The sequence below is a fragment of the Kwoniella shivajii genome, chromosome 5 (assembly GCF_035658355.1).
Source record: "Kwoniella shivajii chromosome 5, complete sequence".
Lineage (NCBI taxonomy): Eukaryota > Fungi > Basidiomycota > Tremellomycetes > Tremellales > Cryptococcaceae > Kwoniella > Kwoniella shivajii.
In genome coordinates this window covers 515,535-533,850 of record NC_085912.1, presented here as the reverse complement: position 1 = coordinate 533,850, position 18,316 = coordinate 515,535, and the positions used below count along the sequence as shown (strand labels likewise).

The following is an 18,316-nucleotide window of genomic DNA, read 5'->3' as shown; positions in this document are numbered from 1 at the left end:
GCGCGTTCGTCTCTTTTATGTTCATTAGAGAGGTGACTTGAAGTTTGAAAGGTAGAGGTTTTACCGGACTTCCACAAAGCACAGTCGAGTAACTGGCCAATTTGACCAGCTGAAGAAACGATCAAGCGAAAATGAGGCAGAGAAAGGGTCTTATGTTGCTACTTGGTGGCCTCGTAGGTCTCCTCAGCAATGTATCGGCTGCTTCACCTCCGGTCAGTATCTCGCTGGAAACCAGTTGGCCTGCACCACCCCTTTTACTAGAAATACTGTGAGCAATGTCATCGACCGTTCTATATCAAAGGTCGCTTCCAAACATCAGTACTATAAGCTGATATGTCGATCACTACAGTGAAACAGTATATGATGAATCACCTTCTTCTTATTTCCCTTTACTTCACCTTTTATCCTCATTACCAACTTCTTCATCAGACGATGAAATACTCTCATCAACACTAAATCTGATTGGATCGTACTCGCTTTTACCTAATCCATCATCAATATCGATCTTCAACTTAGCATTGTCCTTACATACTGCTGTGCCCAGGATTGAAGCTGAATATTCGTGGTATGAAAGTATCGTTCGACCTCAAGAAGGTAAATTGGGTGTGGAAGGTTGTGATAGCTGGGTTCAATGGAGAGGTAAAGGTTTTTGCAGTTTGACTGATCTGAGAAAAGATTTGGAATGGAGCATAGAAGAAGGTTTACATCATACGTGAGTGCTTGTGTCAACATTGGACGTCATATCCTTCTTGGCCATAGTGGACGAGAGAAACCTTACGCTTCATACTGTATGCTGATATCGTAAGGTATGTAGCGAAATGAGACCTACTTCATTACCGTTCGATCACGTTTCGTCCACATCATCAACTTTCCAAGCTATTTTGTATTTGCAAGCAGGAGAAGCATCGTCAAATGATCTATTAAACTACCTACAACATCATTCAAACGAATATCCAAATTTCGGTTATATAATACGATATCTACCTCCTCCATCCTCGAACAGGAATCAAGAGAGAAAGACCGCTTTATCAGGATGGGGAGTCGAGATGGCTCTCAAGAAGACCGACTACCTGGTGGTAGACGACAGAGCTTCTGGCAGTTCGAAGACTGACTCCAATGTCATTTCTCAAGAAAAAGCCGATGGCAGAGGAAAGGGGATTTTCGAGGATGTATTAGGGAGTGATCCATGGAGTGATCTTTCTACTCCTCTAACAAGTGATGAGATCAAAGGTCAGTCTTCACCTTGACACCTGTCAGCTTCGACGCGGTGTCTGCCATCGAAAAGATGCAAACAAGCTGATGTGATCGATATGTAGATCTTGCACTAAAAGCTTCAACATTAATCATGTCGTCGGACAATCCCCTCGAAGCTTTGACCCATCTCTCACAAGATTTCCCCAAATACTCAGCTGCATTAGCTAGACAAGTCCAAGTTCCGGATGAAATCCGAACGAAAGCTAGACAGATGTTACAAAGAGGAAAATCGTTAGAAGCGATCTACATCAATGGGAAAGCATGGGCTGAAGGTTTGGATGCTTACGGGTGAGCTTTTGAATTCATACAAAAAGTCCATCCTTTGTCTTTACATATCACGGTTACCTTAGCCCTGATGCCCTCACTGTCTCCGATCTGCTAGACCAGCGCTGATTTATCCCCAGCTTACTCCGAGCCATTCGGACAGAACGACAACACGTACTTTCTTTGACTTCCCTTGGCCTTACCCCCACACAAGCTATCGAGCTGATCTCTGATCCCGTGATTGGCGAAGCACAAGTGGAGGACTCTCCAGGAGAAGGCGTGGTAGATGCTAGTGATAGAATCGAAGGTGGAAACGTGATTGTCTATTGGAACAATATTGAAAAGGATAAGAGGTGAGTCACATGGCGCAAGATGATGAATCACTCGCTGATAGCTGCTGTATAGGTATAAGAATTGGCCGTCTAGTGCAGGAGGAGTAAGCTATCCTAAAAGCATTTTCTATACGGCTTGACACTTTCTGACGGATAAAAAACGTGTAGTATCTCAGACAACATTATCCTGGTCAGTTCTATACAATTCGGAAAAATACTTGGAACCTCATATTCGTCCTCGACCTCGCTCAAGTTTCTTCATTGGATATAATTGCAAATTCAATCAGTCCAATGATCCAACGTGGTTTGCCCATTAGATTCGGGGTCGTGCCTATGTTCCAACTTGGACAAGATGATATTTGTGAGTCTCCGCTGAACATATGTCTTCCGACTCCGGCAAGCTGAACGAACGATCTAGCTTCCCAGATGGCTAAAATTTTCCACTATGTCGTCAAAACGTTTGGAAGAGGCTCTACCAGGGAGTTCTTCACCACGGTAATTGAAACTTTCGCGACCTTAAACGTATTATCCCTCGCTGATCTGCGTTGTGCTTAATGTCGCGTAGCTTATCAGCATGACCCCTCATACTCCCGCTACACCGGGAATAGTCAAACTTGACAGTGTCCGAGAAGCGTATGATTCCCTTGTCCACCCTTCAACAAAGGCGGCTTTACCATTTGACGAGTTGCTGTCGACTGAGCTATATGACCCTCATCTTGAGAAAACAGAAGCCTATATGGCTAGATTGATGGCTACAAAAGAAGAATCCTCGCAGGGTCACTTGTTCGTCAACGGTCGGCACACAATAATGGGAGGAGTAAGTCAGGAGTGTTCCGAGAGATTGGAAGTTACTAATACAGACCCGTTACAGCATTGGACAGCCATAGTCCAATCTGAAATGGCCACTCAACTTGCTTTTTTACAAGAACAAGTTTGTTGACCGCTCCCCTTCGCCTTCAATGATTCCTAGCTGACTGATCCGTGAAACCAGTTGATGTTAGGGGAACAACCTTCGGATCTAGCACATTTCTTCTACGATCTGCCTTCGACATCGAAAAGAAGGAATAAACTCGTTAATCCGGGTCAAGGTGAAGCCAAATTGAAAACGTTCAATCTCATTGATATCTTCCAAGGAGACGCAACTAAAAGATTGACAAACGACTTCGTATATCCGGGTATGTCATCTTTATACATACCGAACACGTAGAGTATTCCGCTAATTCTACTTTCTGATCCAGTTGGAGAGGGTGTCACTCCCCTGAGTATGTGGGTAGTAGGTGATTTGGATACGAAAGAAGGCCAAAAGGTAGTGGAGGATGCTCTCAAACATCTTCAAGTGAGCCTACTCAGAGTCTGCAACTATCACTGAAAGCTGAATGATCGACTATCAGACCCCAGATGGAGCGACTAGATTAGGATTTATTCATATCCCAATCGACGATCAATCTATTCCCAGATCATCCTATCGGCTCTCTACTGTTCTATATCAACTCCATGCTGCTTCTTTGCTCTCTCGAGCAACCCCTGCAGAATTGTTGGATATCATCCAAGCTCTGGATTGGAGCAATGATAATATCAAGCTGATAGATAACAACTATGGGGACGGTGTTGCGAAAGAACCGAGATTAATTGCTCAGGTCGATTCTGATGGTCGGAAATTGTTTTCAACCCCTATGAGTCAAGACGACACTCAGGAATACTTTGACACCCACCCTTTGCATAAAGCTACTTTTGATGGATTATCGGCTGTAGATGTAGCAGCTGCAGCGGAATTTTGGAAAATAGGCAGTGATGTTGCCAAGAAGCTAGGTTTGAGGGATGGTAAACCCCATTTATTAGTCAATGGAAGAGTGAGCTTATTTTAGGACCAATGGAAGGTTCCATCTGAAGCTGACCATGTGGGCTCATGATAGCTGGTCGGCCCATTGACATCGCAGAACTTCATTATGGAGGATTTTGATGCTCTTGAACTGTACGAATACAGAAAAAGAGTCAAACCCGTTATCGATCTCATCCAGACAATGTACGATGATATCTCGGTTTTCGACAGGTAAGTCATCTTCCCGCTTTACAGGTACCATACTTTCAGCTGACCTCCCCCCGCCCCCTAGGTCCACATTTTCCAACCTTTTATCGGTGTCCTCGTCGGTGATTGCGTCAGCATACCAACCCGATTCAGCAGAGGGTGTCTTCGTTCCTGCCCAAAGCGCAAGAGGAAGGTCCTACAGACAACCGGACGATAGAACTTTGTAAGCTGACGATTTCCCGATGATCACAACGTTGAGACTAATATACTGTCCATAACAGGTCTTTTACATTAGGAGATCCTGAAAAGGCTATACTGGACATAGCTGTCATCGTTGACCCAGTATCCGAGAATGCTCAAAAATGGTCCACCGTTCTTCAAGTGAGCAGGCCAAGGAGATGAATCCATTGCAAACAGCTGATGGGATATGTAGACTCTCTCTGAAATGGACAACGTGGCTATCTCGGTCTATCTTGAACCTCAACCTTTTTTGAATGAAGTATGTCGTCGGTCAAATGTAGACAGAGGAGCAGCTTGAACTGACAGGTATTAAAGGTCAAACTGAAGCGATTCTACCGGTCCTCGATCCCTTCAAAGCTTACTTTCGACGTTGATGGGTAAGTCGTCCTATCCTCAGAACGAAAGAAGCTGATGAATTAATGTCTTGTAGCAACGCTATTGCTCCTGGCGTCACTTTCCTCGATCTTCCTCCGACACCCATCTACACTCTTGGTCTCGATGCACCACCATCGTGGATCGTCTCACCCAAGACATCGCCTTATGATCTCGATAACCTAGTGCTCTCTCACGTTCGCTCACCAGTACATATCTCATTCTCGCTCAAGCAGCTTTTGATCGAAGGACATGCAAGAGAATCAAGTAATACCCCTCCACGCGGTCTTCAATTACAACTCACTACAAACGGTCTCGAAGTAGCTTCGGATACTCAAGTAATGGCCAATTTAGGTTATTTCCAATTTAAAGCTACCCCTGGAGTATACGATTTATCCATTCGACCAGGTCGTGGGAGGGAAGTATATGAGCTTGATAGTGTAGGGAACGAGGGATGGGACAGCGCCAGTGTGAACATAACTGGACCGGGTGTGGTATTGGATAGCTTCGAAGGGACAACTATCTTGCCCAGATTCACCCGTCGACCAGGGATGGAAAGGGCAGACGTCCTGAATGAGGATGAGAAAAAGGAACCAGATTCATTCGCAGGCGCAGTCTTCTCAAGGTATGTTTCTGTAAATTTCTGAATCGTATTGAGTGGAACTGAGCTAATTAAGAATTGCGTACAGAATGAGATCCATGGTTGGATTTTCAAGTAAGATAGCGGCAGCGAAACCGAAAAGTAGGCATGCCGATATCAACATATTCACTGTTGCTTCTGGATTACTGTACGAAGTGAGTTTCAGCTTTTCAGAGATGATTGTAGTGTTGCTTCAGCTAAGTAAAGTCGAATACAGCGGTTCGCATCAATCATGATTTTAAGTGTTATGAAACATACCGATAGTACTGTCAAATTTTGGTTCATTGTAAGTACGAGGTATCGCATGTAGTCTCATTGAGATTGTGACGCGGAAAGCTGATCAACAGTACTAGGAAAACTTCCTGTCACCTTCTTTCATTGTGAGTATCATCAGTACCCTCCTATGGTGAATACTCTTGTCAACGTATGCTGATGGGTGCCATCATAGGAGTTCATTCCTAAACTCGCAGAAGAATACGGATTCCAGTATGAATTTGTAACTTACAAATGGCCACATTGGCTGAGAGCTCAAACGGAGAAGCAAAGGATTATATGGGCGTGAGTGCATCCTCCTTGGTAACGGCAATCATGTTAGGCTTACACTAAATACCGTGTATATATAGGTATAAGATTTTGTTCTTAGATGTCTTGTTCCCAATGGATCTTGACAAAGTCATCTTTGTGGACGCTGATCAAATTGTCCGAACCGATATGAAGGAGTTAGTTGATGTTGATCTTCATGGGAGAGTGTATGGGTATGCTCCTATGGGAGATAGTCGAAAAGAGATGGAAGGCTTTAGATTTTGGAAGACTGGGTATTGGAAGGATGCGTTGAGAGGAAGACCATACCACATCAGGTGAGTTGTCTTCATTTTTTGGACCTTCCCGGTAAGATTGAAGTGTAATATAGCTGACAAACTCTCAGTGCACTGTATGTAGTCGATCTCAAAAGATTCAGACAATTGGCTACTGGAGTGAGCTTATCTCTCAACGATGACCAAGCTCAAGCTAATCTTGTGTTGCAGGACCGACTGCGTGGACAGTACCATGCACTTTCTGCAGATCCTAACTCCTTAGCTAACTTGGATCAAGATCTTCCAAACTCGATGCAAGATACTATTCCAATCTGGTCGTTGGATCAAGATTGGTTATGGTGTCAAACATGGTGCAGTGACGAAAGCCTGACAACGGCTAAGACTAGTAAGTCAGCTTTCTTCTTCAACTCGTTGCTGCCGTTCATCGATGCAAAAAGCTGACCATAATAACAGTTGATCTGTGTCAAAACCCTCTAACAGTTAGTATAAGACAATCTGTCTCTAAAAATATGATACCACAAAGCTGATATCTGAAACTCTTCGTCGTGCAGAAAGAACCCAAGTTAGTTCGAGCACGCCAAATTCCCGAGTGGGATTTATATGATCGTGAAATAGCTACTTTTGCGGCTAAACTTGAAGGTCAAGAAGGTGGAGCATTAGCTGCCAATGTGGATGATCTGGCCTCTGAAGCTAACCCTTTAGACAGCTCTACTTCTTCATCTAAAGTTGATCTCGATGAAGAGATGGAAGTAGAGGAGATAGAGAAAATTGTAGACGATGATTCGACGGATGATGAAGTCATAGAAGAAATGTTGGAAGAGTCGAGAAGAATAGAAGACGAGCTGTAATGATACTTATACAATTTGCATGCACTATCATTATCAACTGTATCCTCCTTGTTGCACAAGACATCGAAGGTTATGATGGTCATATCGGCATTCTCCGCTTTTGATTAACCCATTAGCCGAAGCCATCAAAGACCAAAGAAACCGAAAATGTTCGAGCGGTTTGTGTGGTTACATCTCATGAGCAGTGAAACATATAAAATTGGAAATAAGCATATCTGACATGTCGGCGCTTCCACTGAAGCCCAAAACCATGCGTTCACTGAAATGCTCGGGTTGTTTCGTTCGCCAACGAAGCTTAGTCCGCGCAATACACGTTAGTGTTCGACATGAAAACAAAGCGTCTTCAAAAGGCAAAGGTAGGTTTCCATCCTCTTCATGAAGCTCGCGAGGCGATAGCTGACTGATGAATGATGTTTTACAGGCAAAGCCACTGCTCAATCCCTGTTCGCACCTATGAAAAAACCCTCATCTCCTCCTCGAGCTCAGCCCACTACTCCTAGACCAAGTCCGGTAGCTACCGCTCACTTGCCCACCCATGTATCTTCACCTTCATCCTCACGTGGTTGGCAACAATTCGAATCATCATGGACATGGAATACACCGCCGTCAACAAATACGCCCAAAATACAGGAAAGCGAAGGTATCACGCAAGTTCGAACTATATTTGCTAAACCATTATCTTTCAATCCGTGGATTAGGATATTGGGAGCTGGTTTCGTAGCTTTTGTAGGATTTCAATGGTTTCGAATACCTGAATTACCCAATCCTCCTACATTATGGGATGCACCTATTGAAACTTCATGGGGAACGTAAGTCGTCATCCTCACTTCTTCGATATTACCAACAGTTACAAGGGGCTGGGAAGATTGGAAAGCTGATATTCCATCCATCGTTACTTTATTTGCGCTTTGCATTCGTAGGAGGATATGGGGAACGGTGAAGAATTTGATATACGTTCAAACTCCTTATTGGGCTTTCGGAGGAGCTGTACTTTCAATTTGGAAATTAGGAAAATGTCTAAATATAGTAACGAAACTGGAACAATGTAAAATCAGATCGTCGTCAAATGGGAATGAAGATATTTACATCAAAATGACGACTGGTAAATCTGATATCCTGAAAAGATTGAGTAAAGAACCCAGAAGGATAAATTTAAAAGATATTCAGATATCACCTATTGATGGACGTAAGTGTATACACCTCCCTGTGACGCACCTCAATGAATATCCATTGAAAGGAAAGTAGAAAGAGGAAGACAGCTGATTTTGTTTTGGTCTCAAAAGCACATCAACAACAAGGCGAAATGATCCTCAATCTCAATATTACCTCTTCAGTCGGTCGATCATTCAATGACAAGAAACCATATATCATCGACACCAGATATGGAAAATCTCTTGATAAGTCTGATGAACCTTACGTACTTTCACCAAGTAGATTAAGGCATGTCTTTGGACGTTTGGAAGGTAAATAGGTTGAAGTGAGGCATTGTCAGAACAGCAGATCCATAAAATACATCTATAGCATTGTATGAACTTCTTGTCAAGGATGACACCATGCATCACTTCTATCGTGCTGACTTCTACGCTGAGATCTTTTATCCTTCCATGTCTCGTCAATACCGATATAGCCTTTCATGTTATGTGCATTCATGGAGTCACGAATACTCTGGGAAATTTTGATTCCGTTAATTCGCGAAAACAATAAATTCAGAATAATATGAATGACACTCCGAAGAGTCTGAAATTTCAGTCTGGATTCACGGTCACAGTGTATCTGAGATTGAAATCGCATCACTGGGCACTACCGTTATATATTCTCGTACAACAGAATCGAGATGGAAAGAAGAACCGTATTTGCCATCCGCAGAGCATGTCGAAGTACGCTGACCTCGTCCGCTAAACCTTTGATTCGATCAATACATTCCTCCACTCGAGGTTCGGCAAATCAACATCCAAACGCAAATCAAAATCCAAGTCAATCTCCTTCAGCCTACGCACTGCGTATGCAGAGCTTACTCAACACTACTTCTCGAAGACCTAACCATTCCTCTTCCCTCACAGTCCCACTACACCAACCTTGGCCATGGCAAGAGATACCTTCTTCATCACAAGATAGTGTGATACTGCAAAGGACATTATTTGCTCGTCCACCAGATTTCGCTCCTCCGCTTTTACTTTTCGCCGCTGGTATATGGGGCTTATTCGTGTTTGCTTGGCTGGTCTTACCTGAACCACCAAGAAAAGAACTTTCAGAAGAGGATAAGATAATCATCAGAGAGAATGAGAGAAAAACTAAAGAAGCGTAAGTCTTATTCTGCATAAATACTAAAAGTCTCGATGACAAAAGAAATGTACACTCTCGCTGACTTGGATAGGATCAAAATAAAGGAATGTATTATCACGACTAGGTCTTGGTTTTACTAATGCCTTATTTTCGTCCGCACAACCTTTGATATATGGACTTGTAACTCTCGGTCTAGTAAGCATGATGATCGCTTCAACGAAAATAATAACTAGGATCAATATGATACAAATTAAACCTCGTGATTCCACGGATACAGGAAAGACCGTACTGAGAATGACGAATGTGGGACATGAAATGATACCTTGGAGATCAAACAAAATGAGAGAAGTCAAGGTTGAAGATTGTAAGGTATATATACCAAATCTTAGTAAGTATCTGAACATTCACGTCAACCGCTTCTCTATCAAATTCATCCCGTTGTTCTACTGCCTACCCCTCGCGCACACACCATGCAACTGCAACGATTGCTCACGTACTGATCTCGTCGATATCGTAGATAATCCACAAACGATTCGACTCAAAGTACGGAAAGAGGGTAAACCTGATAAATGGTCATTGGACAGATTTCCATATAGTCTAGATTACAGAGCCATTCCTGAAACCAGTAGGACAGATAAAGAGATTGTACAATCGGTCAATAGGTTGGAACACGTTTTCGGACCATTGAAAATGGGGGAGTAATCTATGTAGTGTTCTCAATAAGGGAGGATAGTGCAGCAGATTGACAGAAGACAAAATGCATGTGGCCACTACTCTCTACATGACACTAAGTCGTAAGATCGGGTATATATGATCTCAGCCTTTGGGGTATGAGACACAAGTTCAGGACGAACCGATTAAAGACAAAGGCAAAAAATCGTTTCAACGAAAAATACGAAATTTCATGAGACTAAAATAGCGAACAGCTTGAAGCTGGAACTCGATCGATCCGAGCATAGCTAGGTTTACCAATTTAGACCGAGAATTGCTGATAAAGACATACTGTAGTTAGCTAATCATACCTGGTATGGCAAGATGATGATGAACATACGAATTGACCGTCGGGACTGGAGCAGTCCCATACTTGCACGGGACGAAGATTGAGGAAGTTATCCATTTGCACGTCACTGGCTTCGGCAGCCCAATTCAAACATTGATCTGATACAACACGGTGTCAGCGCAAAAAGGAACCGGGGATGAACGTAATGACTGCAGACTGCGGACGCTTACTTGAACCTGAAACCCAGGATTGAAGCAATCTTTCTCCACTTTTGTAGAACCATCTTTGTCCAGCTGCGTTCTCATCGCAAGTCACAGTTCGAATTGCCATACCATTCTCTACTTTGTAGGCGCTGTTATCGTAGGCGCCAACCTCGAGACAGTAGCCAGATTGCCCAAGGCGAACTAAACCTTCCTTGTCATAGGGAAGCTCCCATTCCATGAGTTCATGAGGTGTGTTTGTGGTGGCCAGTCCAAAACAATAGGTTCTGTTTGGCGGTCTGCATCAGCTTCTGCCCCTTCAATAATTATAAGTAAACTTACAAAGCTAAACCTTCTTGCAGCTCACCGGTCGAGTTTTTGATCGCCGTTACACAAATGTCGGTTCTATTTTGAGCTGTCAAGCGAGGTTGTAACGCATTAGCATTCAGCACATGGCAACATGGAAAGGCTGATTTACGGTGAAGAAAATTCAAGGTATTACCGTTCGAGCTCTTTCCCGAAGGAGAGATATCGCCAGGTGCATGAGGGACACTACTGAGATCTGAAAGCTCAGCGGTCTTACGGATCGCCCAAGCTACGGGAAGTCAAGCGGAATTAACATCTGCCAGATGGATATTCCATCTCTATACACATACCTTGATTAGTATTTTGAGGGTAACAGTCCCATACTTGAGGTCCATCTTGACCTCGGTCAATACATTTGGTATGGTTTACTGATGATAGTCGATTATCGGGACTGTATTGGAAGCTGAGGAGAAGTACAGGTGAGCGAATCAGCCCTTTTAATCTCTGGATCTGCGATCTTGTAATTGGAGACAACTACTTACATCTGGGCTGCTGAATCGCTCGCTTGTTGAAGCTAAGATTGGTATTCGAAGAAGGTCGTAAGTAAAATCCTTCCGTTCCAAATCAAGATACGAAGACTGACGGTAATGTTACCTCCGTTATCTGCTTGTCCGAGGTCGAAAACCAATCCAGTATCGGGATGAATTACATACGATTCGTTAAGAGGGATGTTCCAGGTAGTAGCGTTCTGACAATCTGTCATGATAATTTGAGAGTTGGCGACAGGGGGTGAATCTGCAGGTGCAAGACATTGTTTATCCACACCTATACCGGCGATATAATATCCGTTGGCAGAAGTATAGGTTTGAACTGCATTGTTATCCGATTGTCGAGGAATAAGAGGTCGAGGTGCGGAGAGTGCCAAAGTGGCTTGAGAAGCTAAAAAGAACAAAATGCTAGTAAGACTTGGTGACATTCTAGTCAATAACGAATGTGTATCAATCAATATAGTACAAATAAAGAGAAGTGAAAAAAAAAGAGCCAATCGACTGAAACTTATATGCTGCTTAGCTTTCTGTACAAAAAAGATATAATGCAGAAATTTGAATTCAGATGTAGATATCTCAGAAAGCCAAGTTTATATACGAAAATCTACTGAATGAACCGGTCATCAAGGTCTTCACAATCAGCTTGATTTCCGCTTATCGCGTCCTTTCACCCTCACTCGTACCCCTGCTTATTTCAAAGGAAGATGGGCAAATCATATGATTAACCTTTCATTCATTAGTCGATTAACCCTCAACTCCTTTACTAATTTACGTAGAATGTTGAAGTATCGTGAAGTCTGGACTGTATGCCAAGAATACCCCTTATTATCCCTTGATGAGATATACACTTTCCGTTGTGCCCCAGAATCTGATCAGGTGAGCAGCCAAATAATCCTAACTTGATTGTATCTTGATGTTTTGTAGAACTGCAGAAGATCCTCTGTGACCGGGGGAACAAGCTCAATAACCAGCGAAGTCGAGCTCATTCGCCACTTTTCTTCCACCCCATTAATGCCTACTTGTCCCTTTGTCTTCAGCCCGGTGTCGCTTGTTTCATTTCTTGGATGACCATGACATGTCCCAGATCTTTCAAAAAGAAAAGACAAACTACAACACCCGGGATTCCCATCTGGTCCCCCACGATGGTACTGACCGAGCGACAGCTAGCTTAATTGCGCAGATCTGACGGGATGCGATGCTTTCTAGCTTCTATGGCCGTAGATATAAGTCATCATGAGAGCAACCTTATGTAACGACACAGCAATGAAGGGTGCGTTCGCTTTCGCAGTTGTTAAGCTGAGATTTCATTGGTCGCTCGTATCCTACCCTGACGCCTCGATGATCAAGTTTCTCTTCCGATTTCGTGTGAAAGTATGCTACGTTAGCCACAGGCGACGGGTCTCATAATCCTGCGTAAATATGCCTTCGTGTAGGAAAACACGAATTGGTCTGTTAGTTGGTGAGTTCACGACCATGCATAGGTGTTAGCAATGTCTGTATGATTCGTCCACTGCATGCATCGCTTTATGACACATTTATTTCTTGTAATTGAGTGTAGGAGTCGCTTGATTAACAGGGAGCACGACTGTGAAGGTGCGCACACAGATATCAGTATAGACTTTACCGATAATCCGACTGGGAGGGAGGAGGCAAAACTTACATAACTGAGCAATGTTGACGTGAGGAGGTCTTGAAGCGGTCCAAACTATCTCCTCAGCGATATCCTCCGCTACCACTAATATACATGAGCAACAAGGCGATACAATCAGCTCTCTGATCTTATAGATTTCAACGTTGAATATCCAGTCGTCAAGGACAAAGACGAGACTTCCCCAATGCAATATGCGGGAAAATTCAACATACAAGGTTGTAATCCTTTATAAACGCTGTCTGCTTTTTCTTTGTCTCCTCTAAATCTTACTACTGAGAATTCAGTTTCTACCATACCAGGTTGAATTTCGATGACTCTGATAGGGGTATTGACGAGTTCACGGAGTAAAGCTCCGTTGAATGCTGAAAGAGCGTGTTTTGTAGCACAGTAAATTGATCCTCCAGCATAAGCCTCTCGACCAGCAATTGAACCGAGGTTGATGATTGTCTATATCACTCGAGTCAGTAGGGTGGTAGGACAAATGAGATAAGAGGTGATAGGAAGAGCTTACACCGGCTTGTTTGGCTTTGAATTGCTTTACAAATATTTGAGTTAAATGGATCAAACCGAGGACTGTTTCATCACAGTCCTTTTAATTAGATCTAACAAGGAAGTAGGGGTTGAACCGCTATACTCACCGTTGGTGTCGAACATTTGAGTGATGTCGGCGTCGGCTACAAAAAATGTTGATTGAGCTAAATAGTCATCTGCAGAGCAAAGTTTCAGTCTCGCTCACAGATATCTGCGAAAGGGAAGATATAAGTCAGCTCAATGCGAATATCTGAGCCCAAGATATGTTATTCTACTCACCACCAACGTGCTCGGTACCTTTGACCATACCGGCGTTGTTGACGAGGCTGCGAAGTGTCATTAGCAATTGATCTCCGGTTTCAATGATGCCAATCGAGTTCATGCAGCGTTCTGTCATTTGTCCATGTGAATCGTAGATAGAGCTCTTCTCAATCCTTCCTGGTCCCTTTGAGATCCTCGCGTCCCGCCCGCTTCATCTTCTCAAGGGTGTTCAATAGTCCTGAGACTGGACGCTGCCTTACTCACATATCAACCTCCAGACCCTCATTCTTGACTTTCTCAGGAATGACATCCAGATCCGCAAATTTCTGGACATCAGCTTCGATAAGGATAACTTTTCCTTGTTTTCCAACTGCCTTGTAAGCTTCTTCGGCTTTCGCCTTAACAGCTTTGAGATTCTCCGCTCTTCTAGCTACGAGAACTAAATTGGCACCTGTCTTGGCGAAAAGAACCGAAGTTGCTGCTCCGATACCGGCTGATGCGCCTGTGATCAAAACTATAATGAACGGGTAAGTGGATATTCTCAGGTCAAATCCCCCTTTCCGAGATGAAGGAAGAGGGGAAGAGCGAAGGGACGTACCGGTCTTTCCCACTAGTCTAGATATAACATATTGCAAGTCAATCATCGTCGTTTATGATGTGAGACAAGAGACGTATCCTTACCTATCAGTATTGAAAACGGACATCTTTCTGATCTGTTTAAATGCTATTTGTCTATGAGAACTATTGAGAGAAAGTAACGGGTTATATTTGTTTTTGAATAAACCAAATTTACTGAACATATGTTCTTTGCTTCTTCTTCTTCTTCTTCTTTTTCTTTCTGGTTCGATGTTGTTAAACTCAATAGAGCAGAATTAGATACTGTGATTCCAGAGATTCCAGAATTTCATTATCTTTTGTGAGGGGTGCTCCTTTCGGTGCATGCTTCACCGATTCATCCGGGTACATCTCATAATGGGATCCCCTCCTTTTACTGATGTTTTCCGAATAACTAGCTATGTTAACCCTGAATCATCCCGATTACCGACGACGTGATTCATCGTGATAACAAATATAACGGAGGTAGCCGTTGGTTTCGCAAAATGCAGCGAATGTCAGTTGTGAAAGAAACCTCCTTGTGAATGTTGACATTGACAATTGTGGTAGGTCTGTTTTGGGCGATACAAATGGCAGACACAGGTGTTATATACACAACATACATGTCCGTGACAAAACATACAAAGGACTTCATTCCTGTCATCGACCTTGGGGTGAACCAGTTCTACTGACTCTCTCCTCCATTCTTTGCCTTACGTTACCCCATAACCTACCTGCACCATCTCTTATTCCACCTGCTACCCCGGCTACAGCATCCATCTTAGGCAGTTCGAAATTGGCCCCTCCTTCTTGATTGGTTCGGTACAACCCTGATCCTGCTGCTCCGCCGACTGAAAGCTCATATCCTCCTGCACGGAGATTGATTGACGGTAAAGCCGATGGTCCACCTTGTACAGGTGTTGAAGAAGGTATAGGTGTTGCAGCTGCTGAAGAAAGTAAAGATAAAGCTGGTTGTCCCATTGGTGGTGAATATATGGATTCAGGGTAATGCAGAGCACACGATTCTACCATATCTAGAAAACTGCAACGTGATTCAGTTGAGGATCTATGGTTAAGCAACGCAATCGCGTCTTGGGTCCATCGCACTCACCTGGTAGAATTATGCACCATGCTTCCACCCAGAAGAATCCTTGTGCCCCCTGGCCCACCTGCAGTGTCATTTGCTAATCTTTGGTTGAGCAATGCTACCGCTCGACCTTCTTCGTATGTCGTCCCTCCGATCATGAATATGATAATATCTTGGGGTCTGTGTGTGCGTTAGGTCAGCAAAAGTCATACTTGGCTACTTGGAGGAGGTGACAAAGCTTGCCTCTGATTTCTAGCCCCTTCGTCCCCGTCCACAAAAGGATAGCTTCCTTCCTTCAATCTACCTTTCATCAACAGGTCTAATGTCTGCGTTAGATGAGGTTCATGTCTGGTAAAAACATTTTCGACACCTTTTAATCCTTTTAAGGCTGATTTTCCCCTCGAGAAGAAATTTTCATTCATAAACAAATCGTCTTGACGTATATCGGCTCCTGCAAAGTTCAACATCACGTAGACTAATCTAGCTTTATCGGCCGAAACCCCGTTTGAGATCAGGCTATCGATGACTTGGGGTATCTGATTTCCCACTAACTTTTGATATCTCAAGGCATATAGAATCGCTAGACGAAGTTTGTTGGCTGGTCGTATCTTTGGCGTGGATATCAGAGTAAGAACGGACTGAGAGAAGAACAGTTGAATGAGCATGAACCAAATTCACAATGGCTTTGTCAGTGACCCACCTTCAAATCCTGAGCATGACTCTCAACACTTGCTAAACTTTGTTCTGTTTCACTCAATTCTAATAATCCATCTCTTTCCACCAACCTACTCAGCTCTCCAACCAACGTCACATGTTTGGTAACATTTCCACCTAGTCTCTTGAATTCAGGATATTCTTCGACGAACCTTTTCATATCTGCAACAGTCTCGATCCTTGAGTTTGGATTTGATGCGGATCCCAACGTTGAATTCTTAGATTGGTATTCTGTTACGTATGACGAAATGGCTGCTCCTAGATCACCAAAATTGGCGAACAAATGTTGGGAGAAGAATGGATCCGAGGACGAAGACAGCACTATATCCTGCGATGTCAAGTTTGGCCGTTGTCAGCGATTCAGCGAGTGGGATATCCGACCATGTTCCAAATACTGGACTTCATGAAATGATCAAATCTCTGTATCATCAAGGAAGGAAAAGGGCACAGAAGATATCCCGTACGTGGTGTCCTTCAACTTACTCTCAGCTCAATCTTCTCCTCGCCGTCAATCCTCACTCGACCATTATTGATGCCCAACAATTCATGTACCATAGCCTGATACGTCCATTGCGAAAGGAGAGGAGTGACTGGATCATTTCTTCGATCTAAGCCAGCGCAGCCTGATTAGTACGAACGTTACAATACCAGTGTAAGACGAGGGTTGGAAGACCCGTCATTACTTGCAATATTTGCAGGCCTGTAGAAGACAAACTCACCCAGAATGAGAAGTAACGGATTGGCCCCATGAGTTCCTCTGAAATCGAACAATTCCCTATAAGGCGGATTTGTGATGGAAGCTTGAACTTCCATTGCTAATTTTTTACCGGCCGAAGACATTCTTTCGTATCGTATTACAGGTCGTTTCTTGAGTGAAAGTAATACTGCCAAAATCGCTTTGAGATGGGAAGACAGTGTTGGTGGAGGGAGATGCATTGGCGGAGGAAGAAATATTGGGGGCTGATATATGGGGATTAGTGAAGGGAATCGCAACGGACAGATGAAAAGTCTGGTATGGCGTTTAAGATGAAGGTACGATGGTGATGAAAGAAGCCAAGATGAACAGGTGCTTACGTTAGAAGGACCATCCCCTCCTTCACTCAATGAGGATTGGGTCAAGCTGAAATGCGAAGGATACTGAGCTAGGTAATCCGCGAAATATTCCTAGAATCCAATGTATCCATAAGCTCCATATCAATTCGCTGGGTTCAAAACGACGGAAAATTGACATACTTGGACTTCCTTTACTACCTCAAATTCGTCTACCGAAGCCATATCTTCGATCTGACTCTTCGTTAATGTATTTGAGAAATCTAGAGTGAGTCATTGTATCTTTTAGCCTACTTTACCTTTTCTGTCATTTGCATGAAAAGGACCTGTCCATAATACTGCAAAGATGAACGATATGAAGAAACTAGCAGCACCAACTTACATAACCAATATCCACCATATCTAGGTTTACTCAACTCAGCTTTAACAGCTTCTATACTCGATTCACTTGGAGATAGGAATGCGACGCAAGATAAGTGGTTTAGAGGTTCTCGGCTTATACTATGAAGGAGGTCATCATATTAGCTAACTGCTTTGTGATTGCATGCCGCCTTCCGCAAATAATTACTTGTCAATTCTATCCGTTAGATAAACTTCATGAGCTAGTAGTTCAGATTGAGTGGTAACCATTGATACTATTGGTGTCTATATGAAAGTGGAAGCGTCAGCACATTGTTTGACCATCAAAAGGAGCCAGTATAATACTCAATTGAGCCGCTTTTATATTTAAACTTGTGGAAGCAGTTCAACGACCTACAGTATGGGCATCAAGCAACAACACCTTCATCCCCGGTACTTCTGTGATCATCTTCATGATGTAGGTCTGGACAGCTTTGATGACGTCCATCTTGATGACTAGTTCACAGGCTACCTATGTGGCTGCTCTCTTCTAATATTTGATACCCTTACTTGGTGGACGTATATCTAACTTGAACGTAGTTATTGATAAGCAAGCTCTCCGGGGATATACGGTTGTAATTCACTGCACTAATCAAAGTGTACCTCCTCCACATGCACAACTCTTTGTTGTTCAGTTACAGTGCAGCGGAATCAATTTACACGAGATGTGGCACAGCAGAGTAATTGTTCGTGAACTGAGCGGTGCTCCTCTGGCATAATGAACCGTTGCATTCAAGAATTCTGATTCATCTTCGTGTCCAATCAAACATACAATACTCGCTGCAGCTCTGATTGAATCATGCCCTGTCATCTTTTCAGTCTAGTCTCAATCTCAACGCATGTCTACCTTTCCTTCAGGCTGGAGACGTCGCCCGAGACGGAGGAGACGAATAAACTTTGG

The 18,316-nt window shown here is 43.4% G+C and overlaps 6 protein-coding genes and 1 non-coding gene across 7 annotated transcripts; 3 read left to right on the top strand and 4 right to left on the bottom strand.

Moving 5' to 3' along the window:
* Nucleotides 1-131: 131 nt before the first annotated feature.
* Nucleotides 132-6,791, top strand: IL334_003951 (uncharacterized protein; the record flags this gene model as incomplete). Its single annotated transcript, XM_062935674.1, has 28 exons — nucleotides 132-268; nucleotides 350-712; nucleotides 815-1,230; nucleotides 1,317-1,542; nucleotides 1,659-1,871; nucleotides 1,924-1,954; nucleotides 2,019-2,211; nucleotides 2,269-2,345; nucleotides 2,416-2,667; nucleotides 2,722-2,781; nucleotides 2,842-3,025; nucleotides 3,089-3,186; nucleotides 3,242-3,700; nucleotides 3,764-3,900; nucleotides 3,962-4,099; nucleotides 4,158-4,257; nucleotides 4,310-4,375; nucleotides 4,432-4,493; nucleotides 4,547-5,113; nucleotides 5,178-5,283; nucleotides 5,346-5,414; nucleotides 5,482-5,508; nucleotides 5,577-5,686; nucleotides 5,752-5,985; nucleotides 6,054-6,102; nucleotides 6,154-6,328; nucleotides 6,397-6,422; nucleotides 6,495-6,791. 28 exons carry the CDS (start codon nucleotides 132-134, stop codon nucleotides 6,789-6,791), a joined length of 4,872 nt encoding a protein of 1,623 aa, XP_062791725.1.
* A 250-nt stretch (nucleotides 6,792-7,041) lies between these two features.
* IL334_003950 (uncharacterized protein) lies at nucleotides 7,042-8,262 on the top strand (the record flags this gene model as incomplete). Its single annotated transcript, XM_062935673.1, has 4 exons — nucleotides 7,042-7,147; nucleotides 7,213-7,600; nucleotides 7,712-7,977; nucleotides 8,075-8,262. The coding sequence occupies 4 exons, from the start codon at nucleotides 7,042-7,044 to the stop codon at nucleotides 8,260-8,262; spliced, it is 948 nt and encodes a 315-aa protein (XP_062791724.1).
* Nucleotides 8,263-8,625: 363 nt separating this feature from the next.
* On the top strand, nucleotides 8,626-9,776 carry IL334_003949 (uncharacterized protein; the record flags this gene model as incomplete). Its single annotated transcript, XM_062935672.1, has 3 exons — nucleotides 8,626-9,092; nucleotides 9,179-9,462; nucleotides 9,592-9,776. The coding sequence occupies 3 exons, from the start codon at nucleotides 8,626-8,628 to the stop codon at nucleotides 9,774-9,776; spliced, it is 936 nt and encodes a 311-aa protein (XP_062791723.1).
* A 271-nt stretch (nucleotides 9,777-10,047) lies between these two features.
* IL334_003948 (uncharacterized protein) lies at nucleotides 10,048-11,556 on the bottom strand (the record flags this gene model as incomplete). The annotated part of the gene is made up of 8 exons (XM_062935671.1): nucleotides 10,048-10,062; nucleotides 10,126-10,232; nucleotides 10,305-10,561; nucleotides 10,617-10,689; nucleotides 10,753-10,869; nucleotides 10,931-11,043; nucleotides 11,123-11,154; nucleotides 11,224-11,556. 8 exons carry the CDS (start codon nucleotides 11,554-11,556, stop codon nucleotides 10,048-10,050), a joined length of 1,047 nt encoding a protein of 348 aa, XP_062791722.1.
* A 677-nt stretch (nucleotides 11,557-12,233) lies between these two features.
* On the bottom strand, nucleotides 12,234-12,348 carry IL334_003947. The gene has a single exon (XR_009999590.1). It is a non-coding gene; the product is annotated as a 5S ribosomal RNA (ribosomal RNA).
* Nucleotides 12,349-12,663: 315 nt separating this feature from the next.
* Nucleotides 12,664-14,275, bottom strand: IL334_003946 (uncharacterized protein; the record flags this gene model as incomplete). Its single annotated transcript, XM_062935670.1, has 9 exons — nucleotides 12,664-12,713; nucleotides 12,789-12,863; nucleotides 12,992-13,226; nucleotides 13,291-13,352; nucleotides 13,418-13,453; nucleotides 13,590-13,636; nucleotides 13,836-14,085; nucleotides 14,170-14,186; nucleotides 14,253-14,275. 9 exons carry the CDS (start codon nucleotides 14,273-14,275, stop codon nucleotides 12,664-12,666), a joined length of 795 nt encoding a protein of 264 aa, XP_062791721.1.
* Nucleotides 14,276-14,825: 550 nt separating this feature from the next.
* Nucleotides 14,826-17,863, bottom strand: IL334_003945 (uncharacterized protein; the record flags this gene model as incomplete). The annotated part of the gene is made up of 11 exons (XM_062935669.1): nucleotides 14,826-15,207; nucleotides 15,277-15,432; nucleotides 15,496-15,890; nucleotides 15,953-16,294; nucleotides 16,450-16,574; nucleotides 16,686-16,926; nucleotides 17,041-17,130; nucleotides 17,200-17,279; nucleotides 17,399-17,517; nucleotides 17,585-17,661; nucleotides 17,774-17,863. 11 exons carry the CDS (start codon nucleotides 17,861-17,863, stop codon nucleotides 14,826-14,828), a joined length of 2,097 nt encoding a protein of 698 aa, XP_062791720.1.
* Between the last annotated feature and the right edge of the window lie 453 nt (nucleotides 17,864-18,316).